Source organism: Scyliorhinus torazame, chromosome 10 (assembly GCF_047496885.1).
Source record: "Scyliorhinus torazame isolate Kashiwa2021f chromosome 10, sScyTor2.1, whole genome shotgun sequence".
NCBI classification, from domain to species: domain Eukaryota; kingdom Metazoa; phylum Chordata; class Chondrichthyes; order Carcharhiniformes; family Scyliorhinidae; genus Scyliorhinus; species Scyliorhinus torazame.
Genome location: NC_092716.1, coordinates 227941940 through 227967252, shown reverse-complemented (window position 1 = coordinate 227967252; position 25313 = coordinate 227941940). Strand labels below are relative to the sequence as shown.

The window sequence follows — 25313 nt, the reverse complement described above, 5'->3', positions numbered from 1 at the left end:
GCTTAAATCTATGCGCCCTGGTCATTGATCCCTTCACCAAGGGGAAACATTTCTTCCTGTCTACTCTATCTGGGATGGAGAGTTTTAGTTATGAAGAGAGATTAGATAGACTTGCATTGTTTTCCTTGGAGCAGAGGAGACTGAAGGGGGACATGATTGAGATGCATACAATTATGAGCGGCATAGATTGAATTGGATTGGTTTGTTGTCACGTGTACCGAGGTACAGTGAAAAGTATTGTTCTGCGTGCAGCTAGGAATGATCTGTTTGAGATGCACGCAGAACAATACTTTTTACTGTACCTCTGTACACGTGACAATAAACCAATTCAATCCAATCTATACCCCTCATAATTTTATACATCTCAATCATGTCCCCCCCTCAGTCTCCTCTGTTCCAAGGAAAACAATATAAGTCTGTCCAATCTCTCTTCATAACTAAAACTCTCCATCCCAGGCAACATCCTAGTAAATCTCCTTTGTACCCTTTCCATCTCTATCATGTCCCTCCTATAATGTGAATTACAGAACTGTATACAATACTCATGTGACCTAATCAATGTTTTATACAGTTCCAGCATAACCTCCCTGCTCTTAATCTCTATGCCTCGGCTAATAAAGGCAAGTGTACCATATGCAGGACAAACAAGGCAAGGGAATACATGATAAACGGCAGGACCCTGAGACGCACCATGGATCAGAGGGATCTTGGTGTACATGCACACCAAGATCCCTCTGATCCACGGTGCTTCCCAGGGTCCTGCCGTTTATCATGTATACCATATGCCTTCTTAAACCCGTGTATCCACTTGCTCTTTTACCTAAAGGGACTGGTGTACAGGCACACCAAGATCCCTCTGATCCACGGTGCTTCCCAGGGTCCTGCCGTTTATCGTGTATTCCCTTGCCTTGATTGTCCTGCCCAAGTGCATCTCCTGACACTTATTCAGATTGAATTCCATTTGCCACTGATCAGCTCATCTGACCAGCCCATCTATATCTTCCTGTAATCTAAGGCTATCCTCCTCACTATTTATCACCCCACCGATTTTCGTATGATCCGCAAACTTACTGGCCAATCCTCCTGTACTCATATCTAAATTATTTATATAAATCACAAACAGCAAGTGCCCCAACACTGATCCCTGCGGGACCCCACTGGACACAGGCATCCAGTCAGAAAAACACCCCAGACCGTCACACTCTGCTTCCTGCCACTCAGCCAATTTACCACATTTCCTTGGATCCCATGGGCTTTTACCTTCGCTATCAGTCTCCCATGTGGGACCTTATCAAATGCCTTGCTGAAGTCCAAGTAGGCTACGTCAAATGCACTTCCTTCATCTACACACCTGGTCACCTCTTCACAAAATTCATTCAAGTTGGTCAGACATAACCTCCCCTTAACAAAACCATGCTGACTCTTCTTGATTAATCCCTGCCTCTCCAAATGCAGATTAATCTGCCTCTCAGAATTGGTTGCAATACTTTCCCCACCACTGAGGCTAGACTCACTGACCCGTAGTTTCCCGGTTTATCCCTTCCTCCCTTCTTGACTAGTGGTACCACATTGGCTCTCCTCCAGGCCTCCAGCACCTCACCTGTGGCCTGAGAGGAATTAAAAATTATTACCAGCACCCCTGCTATTTCCTTACTTGCCTCACTCAACTGAGAAACATTTCATCTGGCCTTGGAGATTTGTCTACTTCTAAACCTCCAAAATAGACTGGAGAATGTGGGCATCGATCTCGGTACCCCACACATGCTAAGCAAGCACTTTACCATTTGAGCTAATTCCCATTTGGTTCATTAATGTCCTTCAGGGAAGGAAATCTACCACCCTTCCCTGGCCTGGCCTGCATGTGACTCCAGATCCAAAACAATGTGGTTGACTCTTAAATGCCCTCCAAAATGCCCTAGCAACCACTCAGTTCAAGGGAAATTAGGGATGGGCAGTAAATGCTGGTGCAACTAGCGACGCCTACAGGATATTTCAGGACATATTATTCTAAAAAATTGTCCCAAATGCATTCTCTGCACTTATTTTCCAGACTAACTTTGCCAATTATATTTGCTCAATTTATATGAAAGTTTAGATGTTCGATGATTTTTACAGTTCCTTTTTTTACAAGCCTATGTTATTTCTTAATTTATACTCTCCTACAGTATAGTTATTGTCAAGGGACCTGTCATCCACTTCCACCAGTGATCCTTTCCTTTGCTATCTCTTATCTCCACCGAAACTGATTCTACATTTTGATCCTCCGGACCAAGATCATTTCTCACTACTGATCTCATGCTTAATTACAGAGTCACGCCACCTCCTTTTCCTTTCTTCTTGTCTTTGTGAAATGTCAAATGCCTTTGAGAATTCCGATCCCGGACATGCTCATTTTGTAACCATGCTTCTGAAATGACTGACATACCTTATGTATTTGTTGCTATCAATTCATCCATCTCATTACGAATGCTGCTTGCAGTTGATGAAAAGCCTTTAATTCTGTCTTCTTGGAAACAGTTTTTTTAAATGTTTCCAATTAAGGGACAATTTAGTGAGACCAATCCACCTACCCTGCACATCTTTGGGTTGTGGGGGTGAGAACCATGCCAACACGAGGAGAATGTGCAAACTTCACACGGACAGTGACCTGAGGCCGAGGCCGACCATGGGTTCTCGGCACCGTGAGGCAGCAATGCTAACCACTGTGCCACCGTGCTGCCCTAAAATATTGTATTGTGACCTCAACTGCTTTCTGTAGTAACAAATTCCACAGACCAACCACATTCTGGTGAATACATTTCTCCTCATCTCAGTCCTAAATAGTCTACCCCGTATCCTCAGACTGTGATCCCATGTTCTGGACATCCCCACCAGTGGGAACATCTTTCTTGCATCTACTCTGCCTAGTCCTGTTAAAATTTTATGGGTTGTGATTGAGCTCCCCCTCTCCCCCACCCCCACCCCTCCCCCCGCCCCCAATTCTTCTGAACTCCTGCGAATACAATCCTAACCAACTCAATCTTTCCTCAGCCATCAGTCCAGGAATCAGTCTGGTAAACCTTCTCTGCAAACCAACTGTAGCAAGAACAGATAAGGAGACCAAAACTGTACGCAACATTACAGATATGGTCTCACCAAGGCCCTGTATAATTACAGAAAAATATCCCTGTTCCTGTACTCTAATCCTCTTACTATGAAGGCCAACATACCATTTGCCTTCTTTATCACCTGCTGCACCTGCATGCTTACCTTCAATGACTGGTATATGAGGAAACCCATGTCTAATTGCACATTCATTCCCTTCTCATGACTTACGGCCATTCAGATAAGAAACTGCCTTCCTATTTTTGCGACCAAAGAGGATAATCTCACATTTATCTAAATTATACTATATCTGTCATTAATTTGCCTACTCACTCAACTTGTCCAAATCCCACTGAAAGACCTTTGCATCCTCCTCATAGCTCACCCTCCCAGCTTTCTGTCATCCGAAAATTTGGGGCTATCATTTTATTCCCTCATCTAGATCATTAATATATATTGTTATGGGCCAGGGTTTAGAAAACTCCAAAGTATATCATGGAGTTCACCTGACCCACGACTTTTAATAGATTTTGGTCACAGGGAGCACAAGGGTCCACTCCCCAGGTGTTGTGCAACAGAGACCTTAAGTATTTTTAAAACAAAACAATGTTTATTCTATGAACTCAGTTAACATTTTATAACCACACAGTAAACATCTTATCAACTACAAACACGCGTAACCCCACAGATACAATACTCTATAGGTAACCCTTAATACCTTTCCCAGCAACATCCATAAGTTAAACCCTTTTTACAAAGACAGCAGGTTTAAATTCTCTACAGAAACAGGTATTACTTTGAAATCATCAAGTGATCTGGAGACATTCTTTAGAGAGAGATATACAGCTTCTTGTTTGAATGCAGCTCTCCAACTGAAAATGAAACCAAAAACAGAACCACAAAGCAGCTTTTCAGTTCAAAACAAAAGTAAAAAGACAGACAGCCCAGCTCCACCCACATGCTGACAACACTGCAGCTATTTGCTAAACACCCATTTCTTAAAGGTACATCCACCTGACGATATTAAGCACCGATCCCTGTAGTACCCCAATAGTCACAGCCTGTCATTTGGAAAAAGACCTGTTTATTCCTACTCTTTGTTTCCTGTCTGCCAACTAGTTTTCTATCCATCTCAATGCACTACCCCTAATTCCCCTGTTTGGGGATTATCAAACACTAGGGACTAAATTAAAGAACAGGTCCTCCAGGGTTATAATCTCTGGATTACTACCCGAGCCACGTGCCAATTGGCATAGGGTTGAGAAAATTAGGGAAGTTAACACGTGGCTAAAGGAGTGGTGCGGGAAAGAGGAATTCTATTTCATGGGGCATTGGCATCAGTACTGGGGCAGGAGGGACCTGTACCATTGGGACGGTCTTCACCTGAACCATTCTGGGACCAGTGTTCTAGCGAATAGGATAAATAGGTTGGTCACAAGGACTTTAAACTAGCAAGTTGGGGGGAAGGGAAGTGTAAAGCTATGGACAGTATAATGGTTAATGGAGATCAAGGCAGCAGGTTACGTGACAGGTTATTATGTAGAGATATGGGTTCAAAGATGAAGAAAATTAGGAGAAAGGGTAAGAGGAAAAATAATTTGCGAAAAGTTACTGATCAAGGTGTTAGGATTTATAACAAAGACATAAAAAACATCATAAGTGTACTTTACCTGAATGCTCGTAGTATACGAAATAAGGTAAATGAGTTGATGGCGCAAATCATCGTGAATGACTATGATTTAGTGGCCATTGCTGAAACATGGTTAAAAGATGGTCACGACTGGGAGTCCAAGGGTATCAGACTATACGAAAGGATAGAATGGACGGTAAGGGCGGTGGTGTAGCTTTGTTGTTTAAGGATGGCATCCGGGCAATAGTAAGGGATGATATTGGTGCTATGGAGGACAAGGTTGAATCAATTTGGGCAGAAATCAGGAATAGTAAGGCAAAAAGGCCACTGATAGGAGTAATCTATAGGCCACCAAATAGTAACATTATGGTAGGGCAGGCAATAAGCAAAGAAATAATGGATGCATGTAGAAATGGTACAGCGGTTATCATGGGAGATTTAAATCTGCATATCGATTGGTTTAACCAGGTTGGTAAAGGCAGCCTTGAGGAGGAGTTTATAGAATGTGCCCGGGATAATTTCCTGGAACAGTATGTAATGGAACCTATAAGGGAACAAGCGGTCCTAGATCTGGTCCTGTGTAATGAGGCAGGATTGATTAATGGTCTCATAGTTCGGGATCCTCTTGGAAGGAGCGACCACGATATGGTGGAATTTAAAATACAGTTGGAGGATGACAAGGTAAAATCAAACACTAGTGTTTTGTGCTTAAACAAAGGCGATTACAATGGGATGAGAGAACAACTAGCTAAGGTAGACTGGGAGCAAAGACTTCATGGTGAAGCAGTTGAGGAACAGTGGAGAACCTTCCGAGCGATCTTTCACAGTGCTCAGAAAAGGTTCATACCGACAAAAAAGAAAGACGGTAGAAAGGGGAAAAATCGACCGTGGATATCTAAGGAGGTGAGGGAGAGTATCAAATTGAAGGAAAAAACATACAAAGTGGCAAAAATTACTGGGAGACTAGAGGACTGGGAAGTCTTTAGGGGACAACAGAAAGCTACTAAAAAAAGCTATAAAGAAGAGTAAGGTAGACTATGAAAGTAAACTGGCTCAGAACATAAAAGCAGATAGTAAAAGCTTCTACAAATATATAAGACAAAAAAGAGTGGCTAAGGTAAATATTGGTCCTTTGGAAGATGAGAAGGGAGATTTAATAATAGGAGACGGGGAAATGGCTGAGGAGCTGAACAGGTTTTTTTGGGTCAGTCTTCACAGTGGAGGACACAAATAACATGCCAGTGACTGATGGAAATAAAGATATGATAGGTGAGGACGTTGAGATCATTGTAATCACTAAGGAGCCAGTATTGGGCAAGCTAATGGGGCTAAAGGTAGACAAGTCTCCTGGCCCTGATGTGATGCATCCCAGAGTGTTAAAAGAGGTGGCTAGGGAAATTGTAAACGCACTGCTGATAATTTATCAAAATTCACTAGACTCTGGGGTGGTCCCAGAGGATTGGAAAGTAGCAAACGTGACACCACTGTTTAAAAAAGGAGGTAGGCAGAAAGCAGGTAATTATAGGCCGGTAAGCTTAACTTCGGTTGTAGGGAAAATGCTGGAATCTATCATTAAGGAGGAAATAGCGGGGCACCTGGAGGGAAATTGTCCCATTGGGCAGACGCAGCATGGGTTCACAAAGGGTAGGTCGTGTCTGACTAATTTGGTAGAATTTTTTGAGGCCGTTACCAGTGCAGTAGATAACGGGGAGCCAATGGATGTGATATATCTGGATTTCCAGAAAGCTTTTGACAAGGTGCCACACAAAAGGTTGCTGCATAAACTAAAGATGCATGGCATTGAGGGTAAAGCGGTAGCATGGGTAGAGGATTGGTTAACTAACAGAAAGCAGAGAGTGGGGATAAATGGGTGTTTCTCTGGTTGGCAACCTGTAACTAGTGGGGTCCCTCAAAGATCAGTGTTGGGCCCGCAGTTGTTCACAATTTACATAGATGATTTGGAGTTGGGGACCAAGTGCAATGTGTCAAAGTTTGCAGACGACACTAAGATGAGTGGTAAAGCAAAAAGTGCAGAGGATACCGGAAGTCTGCAGAAGGATTTGGATAGCTTAGATGAACGGGCTAGGGTCTGGCAGATGGAATTCAATGTTGCCAAGTGTGAGGCTATCCATTTTGGGAGGAATAACAGCAGAATGGATTATTATTTAAACAGTAAGGTGTTAAAACATGCTGCTGTGCAGAGGGACCTGGGTGTGTTGGTGCACGAGTCGCAAAAAGTTGGTGTGCAGGTGCAACAGGTGATTAAGAAGGCTAATCGAGTTTTGTCTTTCGTTGCTAGAGGGATGGAGTTCAAGACTCGGGAGGTTATGCAGCAATTGTATAGGGTGTTGGTGAGGCCGCATCTGGAGTATTGTGTTCAGTTTTGGTCTCCTTACCTGAGAAAGGACATATTGGCACTGGAGAGAGTGCAGAGGAGATTCACTAGGTTGATCCCAGAGTTGAGGGGATTAGATTATGACGAGAGGTTGAGTAGACTGGGACTGTACTCATTGGAGTTTAGAAGGATGCGGGGGGGGGATCTTATTGAAACATATAAAATTATGAAGGGAATAGATAGGATAGATGCGGGCAGGTTGTTTCCACTGGTCGGGGAAAACAGAACTAGGGGGCATAGCCTCAAAATAAGAGGAAGTAGATTTAGGACGGAGTGTAGGAGGAACTTCTTCACCCAAAGGGTTGTGAATCTCTGGAATTCCTTGCCCAGTGAAGCAGTTGAGGCTCCTTCTTTAAACGTTTTTAAGAAAAAGATAGATACCTTTCTAAAGAATAAAGGCATTCGGGGATATGGTGTACGGGCCGGAGAGTGGAGCTGAGTCCACAAAGATCAGCCATGATCTCATTAAATGGCGGAGCAGGCTCGAGGGGCCAGATGGCTTACTCCTGTTCCTAGTTCTTATGTTCTTATTGGTTGTAAGTTTCCCAAAATCCTTGAATTCTGGAGAATTGGAAAACTACTGCCAATGTGACACCCCTGTTCAAAAATGGACGGAGGCAAAAAAAACAATTGTAGGCTGGTTAGCTTAACATCTATTGGAGAAATATTGGAATCAATTATTAAGGGAGTAAAGCAGCACATTTGGGAAATCATAATCTAGTCAAACAGAGTCAGCATGGCTTCATGAAAGAGAAATCGTGTCTGACTGATTAGCGTTTTCAAGGAAGTCTCAACCAGAGTGGATAGAGGGGAACCTGTTGATGTGTTATATTTGGACTTTCAGAATACATTTGACAAGGTACCTCAGAAAAGGTTAAGTCATAAGATAAGAGTGTTGTTGGTTGTAGTATATTGGCATGGATAGTGAATTGGCTACTGGACAGCAAACAGCGAGTGGGGATAATGGTTCTTTCTCAGGCTGGTGACCTGTAACTAATGAGGTTCCATAGGGACCAGTGCTGTGACTGCAAAAGCTTACAATATATACTAATGACTTAGAGGAAGGAAGTAAATGTATTGTAGCCAAATTTGCAGACGACATAAAAATAGGTGGAAAGGCAAGTTGCGAGAGGGATACAAACAGTTTGCAAAGTAAGTAAGAGTACAAAAAGTTGGCAAATGGGATATAATGTTGGAAAATGTGAAGTTATTCCTTTTGAAAAGGAGAACAAAAGAACAGACTTTTTGAAATGGAGAAAAACTGCAGAATGCCACAACACAAAATCACTTGGGGGTTCTCATGCATGAAACACACAAAGCTAGCACTCAGCCTCAGCAGATAATCAGGAAAGCTAATGGAATGTCGGCCCTTATTTCAAGGGTGATGAAGTATGAATGAAGGGGAGTCTTGCTGCAATTGTGCAACATACTGCTGAGACCACATCTGGAGTACTGTGAGCAGTTTTAGGTCTCCTTATTTAGGGTCTTGTGCAGAGAAGGTTCATGAGGATGATTCCTGGTATGGAGAGGATTATCTTACGAGCAAAGGTTAACAGATTAGGACTCTACTCATTGGAATTTATACGAATGAGAGGTGATCTCATTGAATCATATAGCATTGTTAAGGCTCTTTACAGTAAATGCTGAGAGGATAGAGCATAGTCTCAGAATAAAGGGGTACCAATTTAAAACTGAAATGAGGAGGAATTTCTTCTCTGAGGGTTATGAGTCTTTGAACTCCTTGCCACATAGAGCTGTGGGGACAGGATCCTTGTGTATAGGCTGAGATAGATTTTTGATCAGTAAGGGGATCAAGGGTTATGGGGAAGAGACAGAAAAGTGGAAGTCAGGAATGTCAGATCAGCCATGATCCTATTGAATGGTGGAGGCGGCTGGAGGGGCTGAATGGCCGACTCCTGTTCTCATTTCCTATGGTCTTAAGGGGAAACAACAATTTATATTGTCAGACGTTTTAGTTGCTGTGAAATGAAGAGTCTAAAGTTCTTGTTCCTTTTCACCAAACACCATTTATTTCACTTCCACAGCCTCTGCACAAAACTCTTAACAACACACCACCTGCCAGAGGCCACCTGAAACCCCTTTACATATCAGTGTCAATTAATGGATACTTAACATAAATGAGACAACTAATTGCAATGTCTCTTAACCCATTACTTAACAGTCTCCCCTTCCTTGGAGAAAAGAAAATAATTAGGTGAAAACAAAATTTCAAGAAACTCAAAAACACACACGATGTTCCCCCCCCCCCTTTTTTTTGTTTGGACGAGAAAGAAAAAAAAAGTCACCGAAACAAGCGCCCTTCATTAACAATATCCAAAAGTTTCTGTGAGCTCGCCCCTCTTTTCGTAAAACAGTCTAACAGTTGATAGCTCCTGTCGACCCATTTAATATTTGTTATTTCCCCTCTGTCCAACATTTGCTTCAAACTTGCGATGTCTATCCGTAACCTCTTTTCATTGACACTTTTTGTAGAGTGCACATTTTCCCACAGGGATTTATTGTCAATGTGACAGTCAATAGGTATATTACCCAAATCCCCTAATCCCAAAATTTCTGTCAATATCATACTTATATAAAAAACCATATCCACAGCCTCTACAAGGCTTAACGTCTCAGCAGCCAAAGTGCTTTTTACCACTCTCCTTATTTTCTTTGTTTCCCACACAAGTGGGCAACATTTACCATTGTTCCCCAAAAGAAAAATTATAAAACCTCCTGCGCTTGAAACCCCATTACATAAATTTGCGTAGGACGCATCACTATAAACTATGAGTTTCAAGTGCTTAAGGTCACCTAAAACTGGGAACTTCAAAACACACTCCTGCATTTTTAGTTTGGCCAACGCTTTATTTGCTCTTATTATGTCTTCCACTTTAGGATCATTCATTTTTGTACTCAACTCTAAGACATCAAAACTCACATCCGGTCTAGTCTGTCTACCTAACCAGTTCAGTTGCCCAATTAAACTTCGCAGTTGCTCTTTTTCTATCTTTGAAACCATTGCGCCTTTTTGTGAAACTCGGCCACGACTAATTGCTATTGGGGTGATGATTTCTAAAAAGGATTGCTGACGTAAAGTTGCCCCTAACTTAGTCTGTCCAATTTTCAGTCCAATATATTTAAATGCACCGGAAGCGTGACTTCCAACCCTGAATTCTTTCCTCAAACCAGAGATTACAATAGCTTCAAAATCACTAGTCCCACCCCACAAAAAATCATCGACATGCATCATAAAAATGCCAGAAAGATTTCCTTTATAGTGCCAGTAAAACATTGCAGGATCTGCTTTCAACTGGCAACAGCCTAACTTTAACAAAACTGACCTTACCGAAAAATACCAGACTCTAGATACATCATTTAATCCATATACGCATTTATTCAACTTCCAGAGTACCCCTTCTGTGTTAGCTGCTTCTTTAGGAGGATGGAGAAAAATGTCTCTCTGGAGCTGATGCCCCTGCAAAAAGGCAGCTTTTATATCTATAGATTTGCATTCCCATGCCTTTGTGGCTAATAGAGCCAAGAAGATCTTTAAAATAACCTTTCCTGCTGTAGGTGAATCTACCATTAAATCCTGATCTTCTAAGTTTTCTTCAAATCCCCTTGCCACGAGCCTGGCCTTTGCCTTATAAGTTCCATCCGGAAGAACCTTTTCCGTGCAAATCCATCTGTGGGATAGAGCTCTTTGTCCCCTATCCGGTACTTCCGTGTATACCCCAAATTCACTCCAACTATGCAATTCTTGCTGTTTAGCTTCTTTAATAACTTTTTCATCTAATTTATTTGAAGCCCCCAAAATCTTACGTGCATGTGGGCTTCTACTCCTATTAATATTCGTAGTCTTACTCATGTTCCGAGATCTTGCCAAACTATGTCCCCTCTCCCGCCTGGTACCTCGTTCTGTACTGCTACTGCTTGATCTTTCCCTTCTGCTGTGGGAGATCCTTTCAATAGTTCTCTACCTTTTCCTGCGGACCTGTTCACTATCCGATGTACTATCTGAACTGGCACTGCGTTTCTGTGCCCTCCATTTTTGAACTTCGTTTTCCCAATCCATTGTCTTGACTCCTTCCCCTGAATGCTGTACATTCAACCAATGTTTATACTTTCCAGTGGCATTCCCTGCTCTACTAATAACAGTTGCATCCTTCCATTGACTAGACCCTTCAGGCAAGTATGTCACTTTTGTACCAACTTTTGGCAGTTGCCCTTTTGGAAAAATGGCCTGTTTTAATTCACCAGAAGTGTTGTGTTCCTCCACAGAAACCCTGTCTATATCAGTTAATTGGTCCTCATAGTTCTGTAACACATGCGTACCAGATGACTCTGGTTCCTCGTCATGTCTGTCTGCTCTGTCTAAATTTGAAAATTTGTAATCTGTACCCATTATCCTTGATGAATGGACCCTAACAGTTTGATTACCATGTTGCAAAATAATTGTTTTGCCATCTATGCCTATGATCTTCCCTGGGCCTTTCCATTCATTAGAATTGTCTCTCTTATAGTATACCATGTCTCCTTGCTGAAAAACGGCATCTGATGGCCGTACGTTATGTCTTAAAGCTCTGCGAATTCTTTCAGAGACTTATGCTTCCAAAAAAGCTTTTCTACTGCTATGTAATGCATTTAAATGTTCAGCAAAACCAGAGCTAATTGTAGTCCCCTCCCAAGCTGGAGGCTGGTCATCCAAAATGGATGGAATTTTAGGATTTCTACCAAACACTAATTGATAAGGACTATAGCCCCCAACTATCTGCAATGAATTCTTTGCATGTACTGCCCATGCTGAAGCTGAATTTAGCCTGCAATTTGGTCGATCTGCCAAAATTTTCCGAAGCATGTCATCGATGACCGCATGATTTCTTTCACAGACACCATTACTAAATGGGCTTTCTGCAGCTGTATTCATAACTCTGATATTCATGTTTTCACACACATCCCTAAACTCATCATTAGCAAATTCTCCCCCATTGTCCGTAAGGAATTTTGCCGGTGGACCCATTCCTGTCCCTATTCATTTTTCTACGATTTGATCCAGAATTACTCTCTTTTCTTTACTTCGTATAATCGTTGATTGACTAAATCTGGTTGCTAAATCTACAAAATGCAAAATAAATGTATTATTTGCTTTATCCCAGATCTTAAGGTCCACGGCCACAATGTCGTTAAAATCCCTGGCCAAAGGTAGGGTTACTATCGGTCGTGCTGGTGTTCTTCTGTAGTTCCTACAAACTTCACAGCGGTCACTAACCTGTTCTATCAGTTTAGTATAGTCGTCATCCCTTACCCCTGCATCCTTTAATAATTTTTTCAGCCTCCGAGGAGGCGGATGTGCAAATTGCCTATGCAGTTTTAATACCACAGCTTTTTATCAGCTAAAGTCCCATTTTCAACTGCCATAACACATCCTTAACCACTCTACTTGAAAAAGTATTTGCCAGTAATGGAATACAATAGTGTCCCGACTCTGTAAATTGTTAGTCCACCGTCTTTCCAAAAACTGTTGCCATATCCTGTTCCATATCCAGTTTCATGTATGCTTTCTTTATCGATGGTCTGCTCAGAAGCAAAGGTATCTCACTTGATACAACATCCGTGCTAATGAAATGATTCACTCCGGCAATATTGCAAGGGATCACCACTCTTTTCAGTGACTTCAGAGTATTTTCATCCCCAAACGTGAAACTTGTGGAACTTTCAAATTCCTTAACCTTGTTACGATTTTCAGCATTCAAAGAGTCCAGGTAACATTTTAGCCAGTCAATTCCACACACAATAAATGTGCAGCAACTGTCCAATACAGCACGGTTGAAGGATTCTGCAACCAACACCCTCATTACCGGCGTAAAACTGCTTGTCAATAGGACAATGCCTTCTTTCTGGTCACTATCTTTATCCTCTTCGGACTCTTCCGTGTCATGTGTCGCTTCAAACACTCTATCATAACGAGTTGGACAGTTGAAAGCATAATGGTATTGAGAGTCACATTGAAAACATCGATTTATCATGCCCCGTGCATTTCTGGGGTTCATCTTCCTATTGTAGGTTCTAACTGGGTTTCTGTCTTCTTAATTTCCTTGGCTCGGTCTCCGTCTATAGAGTTGAGCCCTGTTCGCAGCCATACGATTTCACCATCCTGTTACTAGTGTATCTTCCATATTCTGCCTTATTGCAGGCTGACCTATTTGGGTCATCAGTGCCATCGGAATCGAATGTTTCCCCAGAAACCTTTCTAAAGCTTTTGTCATCTATTCTAATGAGGTATCCTTATCAGTAAACTGAACTCCTGTCTAAACCAGGAGCCTATCCATGTTGCTCACTCTAGCACAGTCAAGTAATTTAAAGGCCAACGCAGACTGTGGAAATTCCAGATTGTGTTTCTGCAGCCTTTTATATAGTCTGCCAAATTCCATTATATAGTCTTCCATGGAGATATCCTCCATTTTCCGGAACTTATCAAAATCTGATTATGCTTCATACGCACTTTCTTATTAACAAGTCATCTTTCTTATAAATCGTATCCATATAATGTAATAAAGTCTCCAGACCTTCTTCTGAGTCTAACTCTTCCAATCCCAGCTCAGAAAGCACTTTGTTTCGGAATTTACTGCCATATGGTAGAGAAAGAGCCAATGCTATACCTTGTTTTCTCTTTCCCAAAGCAGTTACTTTAGTCCACATAACTACTGCACTTCTCCATTGGTCGTACGATTCCCTTTCAGAAAATAAGGGAGGATAGTCATATCCAGCCATCTTTATCCTGGGTTCAGCCATGTATCTTTTTTTTTTTTTCCTTCTCACTCCCTCCTTGGTTTGATCAGGAAAAGTTGTATCTTTCAAACCTTCACATTTGCACAGCAACCATTCTCTGCTACCATTGTTAGACGTTTTAGTTGCTGTGAAATGAAGCGTCTAAAGTTCTTGTTCCTTTTCACCAAACACCATTTATTTCACTTCCACAGCCCCTGCACAAAACTCTTAACAACACACCACCTGCCAGAGGCCACCTGAAGCCCCATTACATATCAGTGTCAATTAATGGATACTTAACATAGATGAGACAACTAATTGCAATGTCTCTTAACCCATTATTTAACATATACTGCATAAGAAGAGTGTGTTTATTGGTTGGCAAGTGGACTCTGACTGGTAGGGTCGCAATGACGGATACATCAGTTGATGGTGATTGACAATTAACTGCCAAGCATTGTTTGAAATTTAAACCAGTCAGTTTTAACCTGATTTGTCAAGATATTTCCATGAGGAATAAAATGGTCTGATGAGTGCACTATGAAAGCTTTGGCATGGCTTCATTTTCGGCAATGTTCAGGTTTTGCGCCGTCAGACGACTTAAAGTTATCGATGACAAACGTTTACTTGGTAACCCAGTATCTATCTAAATGCTTGCCAATGAACGAATGGCATGTATAGTTAGTTGATGTTACGGATATTACAGGCCTGCCAACATCCAAGTCCATCCATCAGAGGGCATGGGTGTCACCGGCAATGCTAGCATTAATTACTGGGGGGAAAAAAGTGGTGGCGATGGGGAGGCGGTGGCATAGTGGTATTGTCCTGGGACTAGTAATCCAGAGACCCAGAGTAATGCTCGAGTCATTAGTAACCAAAAGTGAATTCTTGAGGGAGTAGAAATGATTGTAAATCAATCTCCTTAATCTGTTGTACCCTTTTAATATTTATATGTAGATAAATTAATATTCACTTTTGATTATTAATGATTCAAGTGACCAAACTGGGCTGACTTGCCAAAAGGATAGTTCTGATGAAAAACAGTGCTTGCAGAAAATGTTGGTCAGGAAACTGGAGAGCCTGCAGTCCATGATTTTCTATCATTTAAATTAATGGTGATCTCCAAATCCCTGCTGCTGCTGACCAACAGCCCCCACTGAGATTCCTAAACATCACAGAATCAGCCGTCAATTTGTAAATCCAGTTTTGTTCCACTGGTTTCTAGGATTTTCTTTTGTGATGCAATGGGGATTTTATGTAATTACAACAATTTATCGCGATCTATGTAGTAGAGACTTAATGCTGCATAGCTGATCAATTAATACTTCATATATCGTCATGTAAAAATAAACCAGGGGGCATTTCTGGAGGGAATTTGTTAAATGTTGTGACTTTTGGATGTTAGGGCGAATAATTCAGTTGTTAGAATTCCTGCCTCTGAGCCAGAGGACCCTGAGGTTCAAGTCCCACTGCAGGACGCGTTGGCCACGGAAAGAGTGTACAGGCGGCTCAAAACAAGTTGTTAATCAGCCTAACAAATCCCTCCAACTCCACACCTCCCTTCAAGGGAGAAAAGAATGTGAAGATACAGGAAACAAACAAGCTTCTTGCAAAAATAATGCCTTGTGGTTTGAAGTAAAATTCTGTAATAGTGATTTTTTCATTTTCAGCTCTCTTCCAATACTTAAAGTACTTGATAAGAAAGCTGACATTTTCAATAATAATGTTTGCTTTGCTAGACCCTTCCAGCTGCATTACGTGCCCTGAAAGGACGGGTAGCTCGGCAGTGTCTCATACAGGAGCTAAGCCTACATGTTCAACAAAATCGGGCAATACTGGATCACCAACAATTTGACTACACAGTCAGAATGATGAACTGTGCACTACAGGTAACATTTTATAATAATTGTTGCCTTATGACTAAATACTCGGGCATGTATATTGATTAATCGTAGAAACAAATTGTACTCTGTAATATTTTTGTTAAATTTGTAATGTAAAACAGAAATACTTGAAATGTGTGCACCTACCCTTAATGGAGCCACATCATGTACTAAAATCTACACAAATTGATATTGCTTATAATTATTAGTTTTTTTTTATTCAGCATTTCATATGATAGTTTAGCATTCTATTCCTCTGAACGTATAAATGTAATATGGTATTTTTAATTGACCAAGTCTATTATTCAGATCATGTGGGTTATAAAATGGCACAGTAAGTGCTTCCAGGTGGATATGGTGAGGAGAGATGAGAGAAAGAGGAGAGATGAATAGGATGTGAATGTGGAAGAACAGTGAAAGAGGAAGGAGCTAAGTGGGAGGTGACCTGGATAAGAAGGAGCAATAAAAGGAGAGTGTGGCATTGGGCACCATCCATTTCTTCAGAGGGAGAGTTGTAGATGGACAGAAAGAATGACAGGTAGAAGAAGAGGAGATAGACAGGATGTGTTGGAGAAGAGGATGATGTGAAGATCTGGTTGCCACCGCGTCAGGGTCAATTTTCCTCTCAGTGGGTGGGGAGCTGCACTAGACTAGGCCTCAATTTGGCAATGCAATGCAGAGTTATATTACATATTGTTGAGCATGAAAAGGACCTAAGGGATATCTTGCATAAGTTATTGGAAGTCCATAATCAACGTGGCAATACTATTGCAATGTATACAGGATGTTAGGATTTAAATTGCAATTAGAAATGCAATCTTTTTACTGTAAGAGACCTTGTTCTTGTTTGAAAGGCACTGTAAATTCTATGATTCTATGGATCACAAAGTTAGCATGCAGGCACTACAAATAATTAGAAAGGCAAATGAAATATTTGTCATTATTGCGACGGGGATGGAGTATAAAAGTAGCAATGTCTTACTATAACTGTACAGGAATTGATGAGACCACACCTGGACAGTTTTGATCATCTTATTTAAAGAAGGTACATTTACATTTGAGGCAACTCAGAAAACATTCACGTCCTTGATTCCTGGGATGAAGAGGGTGTTGTGTTCGGTTTCGGCCTTCTGTCATGGTAGGGGGATAGTGAAACTCTTTAGCATGTTTAGGCAATGACCACTAGATAAAAATACCTGCTGTAAAGCACATTTTTAAAAAAAGAGCAGGAGTGGGCTATTTGACCCTTTACGCCTGCTCCATCATTCAGTAAGATCATGGCTGAAATGATCTTTGCCTCAAATCCACTTTCTCCCTGTTCCTGCCTATTCCCCATAACCCTTGTCTCTCCTGTAGTTCAAAATTCTGCCTGACTTAGCCTTGAATATATTCAATGGTTTAGTCTCCATAGCTCTCTGGGGTAGAGAATGCTAATGATTCATAAACCTTTGTGAGAAGAATTTCCCCCTCATTTCCTTCTTAAATGAGAATCTCTCATTCTGAATCTTTGTGGCCTATTTCTAGATTCCCCCCAAGACAGAAACTTCCTCTCAGCATCTATCCTGTCAAGCTCCCTCAGAATGTTTCAATAAGATCGCCTCTCATTCTAATAACTAATGAGAATAGACCCAATCTGCTCAACCTTTCCTCATAAGACACCCTCTTCATCCCAGGAATCAAGGACGTGAATGTTTTCTGAGCTGCCTCAAATGTAAATGTACCTTCTTTAAATAAGATGATCAAAACTGTCCAGGTGTGGTCTCATCAATTCCTGTACAGTTATAGTAAGACATTGCTACGTTTATACTCCATCCCCGTCGCAATAATGACAAATATTTCATTTGCCTTTCTAATTATTTGTAGTGCCTGCATGCTAACTTTGTGATCCATAGAATCATAGAATTTACAGTGCAGAAGGAGGTGACGATCCCCAATATGATCCCCAACAGTAAAAAAAAAGGAAAAAACCTCCACATCGGAGAAAACGAAAGCCCCCACGCCCTCCAACCCCTTACTCTACCCGTATTCCCAATTACTTCAAAGTGCCAGCATCTCAGTCTCCCAGAATTGTTCAGTTCTCCCCCAGTTTATGCTCCTTGGCCGCTTCTGGGGTCTCAAAATAGTATTCCTGGCCTTCACACGTCACCCAAAGCTTCACTGGGTAAAGCACCTCAAACCTGATCTGCCGTCAATATAACACCACCTTGGTTTTGTTGAGCCCCACACACTGTTTTGCTAGCTCAGCTCCAATGTCCTGGTATATTCGGACATTGTTCCTCTCCCATTCTCAGTTACGCTTCTCCCTGGCCCACTGCAGAATCTTCTCTTTCACCATGAACTTATGGAGTCTCACAATCACCGCCCGAGGCAGCTTCCTCGCTCTGGGTAAAAAGAGCTCTTCTCTACGCCTTCAAGCAGGAGCTGCCCTGTGTGCGACGACTCATACCATAGCCGCCACCTGAAGCCCACCTAACTTTTTGGACACAAAGGGGCAATTTAGCATGGCCAGTCCACCTGACCTGCACATCTTTGGACTGTGGGAGGAAACCGGAGCACCCGGAGGATACCCGCGCAGACATTTGGCGAAAGTGCAAACTCCACACAGACAGTTAGCCGAGGCTGGAATAGAACCCGGGACCCTGAAGCTGTGAGGCAGCAGTGTTAACCACTGTACCACCTTGTTCGTGTGCAAGGAAATCCAGAATCCTCTGTATTGCAGCATTGTGTAATCTTTTTCCATTTAAGTAATATTCTGCTTTTCTGTTCCCCTGATAAAATCGATACTCCACATTTTACGCACAATAGCCATATTCCACGAGAGGTCGTTGGCATCTCTCTCTCTCTCTCTCTTCACTGCAATTCTATGTGCCACCATCATTCCTCCCTCCACCCGGTTTCTGATGTTGGCCACCATCCAGTCCTCCTTCATCTGACATGTTCTTTCTTGATGTTTCACCTTGAATTGAAACCAATATTAGACCCTTACGCCGCCTTTTCCAGTGGTTGTACTTTGCCAATTTCATGTTCTGCTCAGCTAAAAACCCGTAAGAAGCTGAGACTCTGATTTTTCTGTGGACAAATTCACTGGTTCTTCACTCTGGCCAGCAGATTCAAAGGACTCTTCACCAGGTCCATATTACAAAAGCTGTAATTCTCATCTCATCAGCCGTATTGAGGGTCCAACTCTCCCACCCAAATAGAGCAGTGTTCCATACCAGGAATTTTGCAAGTTTCTTTTACAAGTGAAAGGCAATGCTGGGTGCCCCCCCCCCGCCCCAACCACATTGCTCGTCTTGTCTTGATTCCAGTGCTGCTACTCTATTTGTGGTCACTTTTGATCCCAGATTGAGGATGTTGGCTAGGCCAGCATTTTCTGCCTGTCACAAATTGCCCTTGAGCAGGTGGGATGGTGAGCCGGCTTGACATTCTGTAATCCATGTGGTTTAGGTACACCCACAGTGCTGTTCATGATGGATCAAAAATAGCATTGATTGAAACGCTTCGGCAGTTGCATTTGTTTACTTTACACTTTACTTTACTTTGCATTTGTTTACTTTACACTTTACTTTACTTTGCATTTGTTTACTTTACACTTTACTTTACTTTGCATTTGTTTACACTTTACCTTACTTTGCATTTGTTTACTTTACACTTTACTTTACTTTGCAATTGTTTACTTTACACTTTACTTTACTTTACTGACCCATACAAGAAGGTGGTGAGGACAAGCGCTTTGTATACTTGAATTTTGGTAGTGATGTGTAGTGGATGGTTTCATCAGACACATTTCGAGAGGTGGCCAATCATTGATCTTGGACACTCGACTTTTATGTTCTTGTTGACAGCATCATTTGAGGTAATGCTGCCCAGAAAGATAAACTGTTCTATTGAGTTGCGGTCTACGTGGCTGTCAGTGCTTGACAGGAGTGGATTGTAATTTCCTCAGTCATGTTTGGTATAGCACTTCTGTTTTCTTTAGACTGATAGTAAAGCCAAAGGCATTTGCTGCCTCAGAAGGACAGTTTTAATGAGCTGCATTGCCTCCTCCTTGGATGTGAATGGTGCATTTATCAAAAAGAAGAAACTCCACAAAAGCTGTTCTGTGGTTTTGTTGTACGCTGGTAATCATCGCAGTTTGCTGAGACTGCAGTCTATTTGTAAGTAGATTATACGCTGTCTGTCAAGTCTACCTTTGACTCCGGGCAGCACAGTGGTTAGCATTGCTGCCACACGGCACCAAGCTCCCGGGTTCGATCCCAGCTCTGGGTCACTGTCCGTGTGGAGTTTGCACATTCTCCCCATGTTTGCGTGGGTTTCGCCCCCACACTCCAAAGATGTGCAGGGTAGGTCAATAGGCCACGCTAAATTGCCCCTTAATTGGAAAAAATGAATTGGGTACTCTAAATTTTAAAAAAAAAGAAAAATTTAAAAAGTCTACTTTTGACTCTTGAAACATTATCCTGAAGTAGACAGAGAAAAGTGCCAGTGAAAAAAACACAGCCTTACCTAACACCATTGGAGTGCCTGTTCCTGTGGTGTATTGTTCTTTGTTCTTTGTTCTTTATCACCGCATCGCAAAGGCCCTGAAATTCTGTTCCTTACTCCTAACATACTGTAACCAGGTCTGGAAAACTCGCGGGTACGATTCAGTGGCCTCTCGTAAGATTTGTGATGCTTGAAACGTCTCGCTAGATTTAACAGCCTTGTCTTGACACCAAGGAAATCCTGCTAAGCAGGCCTCAGCAGAGAGAATCGTCCCGAGGTCAAAAAGAACGTAATAGCGGGGTGCTGCAGCAACAGAGAAACACCCCACTCAACGTGCCGTTCAGTAGACATTAATTCAAGTCCACTGAATTGTGCCCCACATCTCCTGCCCATCTACAGAGCTTAATTGGAATCCCACCTATTCTGGAGGCCTTGAGTTAAATTAATTGTACAATATGGGTCGTTATCCCTGTCATAATATACATCAGTACATTATGGTGCAATCACATACACACACTGATGGACATGCAGTAGGACCAACCAGCATACATAACACCGCAGCCAATCACCAGTGAGAGCACAAGCACTATAAAGCCAGGGGACAGGAGAGTTCCCGCTCATTCTAGCAGCAGCCAGCTCAGAGCACAGAGCTCACAGCCTGCATTGCAGACATTCACCATGTGCTGAGTGCCTCATCAAAGCGAGTGATAGGAAAGGGTCCACAGTTAAGCTGGTATTGCTTATACCTATGTTTACAGTATGTTAGCATAGTTGAACAGTTAATAAAATAACGTTACACTACTTCCAGCATTGTTGGCTTGTTTGTGAACCAGAACACCCAACACAACATGGTACAAAGAGTGGCCGCAATCTAGCACTTGTGAGACCTACCTGCAACTTCTCAACATTCCGGCATCCTACAGCATGGAGAACATCAACCCGCATCGCTGGCAATCTCGGGGTAAATTGGAAGATATTTAAACCGCTTCCAGCTCTTCCTCGAGGCCACGGACAGGGAGAATGCATCGGACACCAGGAAGATAGCCCTTCTTCTCTCCATGGCTGGGCAACATGCCATCCACATCTTTAACTCCTTTGCGGACGACGAGGACAAGACCAAGTACAAGACGGTGCTCCTCAAATTCGACACACACTTTAGTGTTGAAGTCAACGAAAGCTTCGAAAGGTACCTGTTCCAACAGCGCTTGCAGGGTAAGGACGAACCTTTCCAATCCTATTTAACACACCTCCGCATCCTCACGCAATCCTGCGGCTACGGGCCCACCTCCGACTCCATGATATGCGACCAGATTGTTTTGGGGGTCATGTCGGACACCCTGCGCCAGCAGCTCCTTAAAGTTAAGCAACTAACCCTAGCGACTGCCATCGAGACCTGTGTCCTGCATGAGAATGCCACCAGCTGGTACTCCTGCATACAGGCAGCTGAAATGGCGCGGCAAGGACACCAAGGCGGAACAGGTCCAAACGATTGAACACCTCCCGGGCCGCAGTCTGGAGGAGGGCGGCCATTTTGCGCGGTTTCCGAGCCCTCCCGCGCTTGTATGCGCCAAAGGAGGGGACGGTGACGTGGAGGAATGCGATGCACAGGCCCGCACCACGCAAGACCGTACCGCGCATGCGCGGTGGCGCAACAAACGCACTGACGTCACGACGTGCGGCAACTGTGGCGCCGCCCACTTAAAGTGGCAATGCCCTGCAAAATCGTGACAGTGCCCAAGCTGTGGCAGGCTTGGCCACTATGCTGCCTGCTGTCGAGCAGCCCAGCCTGCCAACTCGCAACGATTTAACCAGCACCGAGTCCAATCTTGACTTCATGCAGACCAGTGACACCGAGGACAGGGAGCCTTTTCAAGTCGCTGTCATAACCAAGAACAGGCTGTCCCCGAATCAAAAGCACCAGCCGCTGTTGGTACACAGCATTGATCCGGATGACGAGTGGTGTGCCACCCTGACGGTCAACCCGAATTCGTCGCCCACCTCAGAGACTTGATTCATGAGCCTTACAATGTTGGACTCAATGCTTTGTTCTTTCATCCTGTTTCAGCATTTCACTAGTTTGTTTATAGCATTCATTATTAGTTTTGTTGTTGGTGCAATACCTTGTTTTTCTTTTCTCTGCACCAGGCACCTTCCCGTGTATATAGACTAGCCTCATGTACATAGTTATGTAAATACTGCACACACATGGTCAGATACACTCATTACACGTTATTTATTCTCACATAGGCACATGTTCTTTGTAAAAAAGGGGGATGTCACAATAAACATCAGTACATTATGGTGCAATCACATACACACACTGATGGACATGCAGTAGGACCAACCAGCATACATAACACCGCAGCCAATCACCAGTGAGAGCACAAGCACTATAAAGCCAGGGGACAGGAGAGTTCTCGCTCATTCTAGCAGCAGCCAGCTCAGAGCACAGAGTTCACAGCCTGCAACACAGACATTCACCACGTGCTGAGTGCCTCACCAAAGCGAGTGATAGGAAAGGGTCCACAGTTAAGCTGGTATTGCTTATACCCACGTTTACAGTATGTTAGCATAGTTGAACAGTTAATTAAATAGCGTTACACCACTTCCAGCATTGTTGGCTTGTTTGTGAACCAGAACACCCAACACGACAATCCCTTCATGGGTTGGTGCATGATCCTGCTCTGACTTCACATCCCTGTGGGCAATCTTTTTGATGACGTCTCCTGAGCCATCCATTGGTCACCAAATATGATCTCAAATTGTTCTTGCCATTGGTGCAAGATGGACCCTTTATCTATGAGCAGAGTTGTGTCATTAGAGGACCTTACTGGTGCCTGCACCTGACAGGAAAGTTGATGTACAGATTTCAAGGCTTCGTAGAAGACTCTCATATTTCCCATATCTGCATTCATTTGTGTCCTTTGAGTGAGTGCAGTACTCCAGTTGTTTTGGATTATTTGGAGGTTGATTTCCAGAGTTCTGCAGGCTTCCCTAAATGCAGCATTTGCAACCGGGACATATAAGTAATCCATTGTGGCAAGAGCGTTTCTTTTGAAGAAGTTCTTGTATTTTTATATAATTTTCGTCAAATCGATCTTGATTTCTTCTAGCTGAGAAATCACTTCTGCAGTTCCAGCTATTAGGTAATTTGGACATTCTGAATCCTCCCTCTGTGTACCGAACACGCCGGAATGTGGCGACTAGGGGATTTTCACAGTAACTTCATTGCAGTGTTAAAGTAAGCCTACTTGTGACAATAAAGATTATTATTATTACGTGAATAACCTTAGCCGGTGTGGGAATTGAATCTGCGCGGTTGGCGCCGCTCCTTATCACAAACCAGCCGCCCAACCAACTGAGCTAACCGACCCTGTAGATGTACATCCCAATGAATGGTGGATTGTTTCATCAATATGTCCCTTCGGCTGTCCGCAACATGCAAAGAGCTCACCATATTCCAGAGCCTTCTGTTTGTTACACGAGAACATGGTTTCCAACATTAGATGTAATTCTGCAATTGGACAACATAAATAATCCTAATTATTCCACATATTACACCAATAACCAGTTTAAGATTCTCATTTGGGATTGCACTGTGGCTCACTTACACGTGCTAGAAGCTACATATATTCACACACAACCCTGTCTTTTGCAAGCAGAAAGCTCATGTCCATGCATTGCACTCCTCGTTTAATTAAACAAAAGCTTGGGAACAGCCATTCCTTGGTTCATTCCCCATGGGAATACCTTAAACAATCAGAGTGGACCTGTCTGGTTTGAATTTGAACAAAAGCCTAACAATTAACTGTTCCCTGGGGCATTCTCCATGACAACATCTCCACCAATCAGAGTCCACTTGCCTACCAATCATCTCCCTCTTCTCAAACATTATACGTGTTGTCCCCTTTGGGATTTGGGATTCTTGCGAATCTGTTCTGATGAGTACAAGACAAAAAGCTTCAACATGTCTCTTTTCAGCAATACTCGAGTGCTGGGCTACCAAGTAGGAATTTGTGCTTACAGCACTGCAAGTAATGGTAAATCAGAAAGATGTAAAGCAATTAAATGAGCGAACACGTATCAGCAAAACATGAGAGCAGAAGGACAGGTTAGGATGTGTGGTCCAAATCAGCAGTCATTACATACCGACATGGAGTATAAGGAACAAATTAAATGAATTTGAGTCGCATTCAAGTTGGAGGGTATGACCTGATGGCCATTATTGAGGCAAGTCTGAGAGATGATTAAGATTGCGGAAAAAAGCTAGGTGGGAGGACTAGCCTCAGGAGCACAGTTTCAGAATAAGGTATCACCCACTTAAGATGGAGTTGAGGAGGAAATTATTTTCTCAGAGGGTTGTTAACCATTGGATATCTATTCCAGAGATCATGGTGGAATTCTCTGTCCCAAAGATCATGGGGGCTGGATCATTAAATATATTCAAGGCTGAGTTGGACAGATGCTTGATGTACAGGTGAGTCCAAGGGACTGGCAGAAAAGTTGAGTTACAGCCACAATCAGATCAGACATGGTCTTATTGAATGGCAGAGCTGGCATGAGGGGTCAAATAGCTTACTCATTCAGGATGAAATCACTTCAGTGATGTGAGAGGCAAACAAGCCGTGGAGACGTTAAGATATAAAAAAGGATTTAACACTTGTGTATAGACTCCTTGGTTGTAACTGTGAAGTGGGAGCTTGTATAAATGTTGAGATTAGATAAGCAGATGGAAAAGGCAGAGTGCTTCAAGTAGGGAATCTTAACATTCATATAAATTGTGATAAGCAGATTAGCACGTTCTGAAAGGTAGTGAATTTTCTGAGTGTGTCCAGAATAATTCTCTGCAGCAATATTTTTGTTTCTGCTTTTTTGGGATGTGAGTGATTTGTTATCCATCCATACTTGCTGGAATTCTCCCCCCCCCCCCACGCCGAGTGGGAGAATCGCCGGGGCGCCGCGCGTGACCCGTCGCGCCACCCGCACGTGATTCCACCCCCCCCCCCCAAACCGGCGCGGCGATAATCACGGCTGACCGCTGGGAGAATCGCCACTCGCCGTTTGC

At 42.8% G+C, this 25313-nt stretch overlaps 1 protein-coding gene across 2 annotated transcripts in view; it reads left to right on the top strand.

Annotated features, from left to right (window-relative positions):
- Positions 1-25313, top strand: part of sbf2 (SET binding factor 2) — an 857151-nt gene that overhangs the window by 557802 nt on the left and 274036 nt on the right. For both annotated transcript variants that reach the window (XM_072466526.1, XM_072466525.1), the window contains exon 16: positions 15620-15769. In XM_072466526.1, the coding sequence (XP_072322627.1) occupies positions 15620-15769 (150 nt within the window). The remainder of the gene's footprint in view (positions 1-15619; positions 15770-25313) is intronic.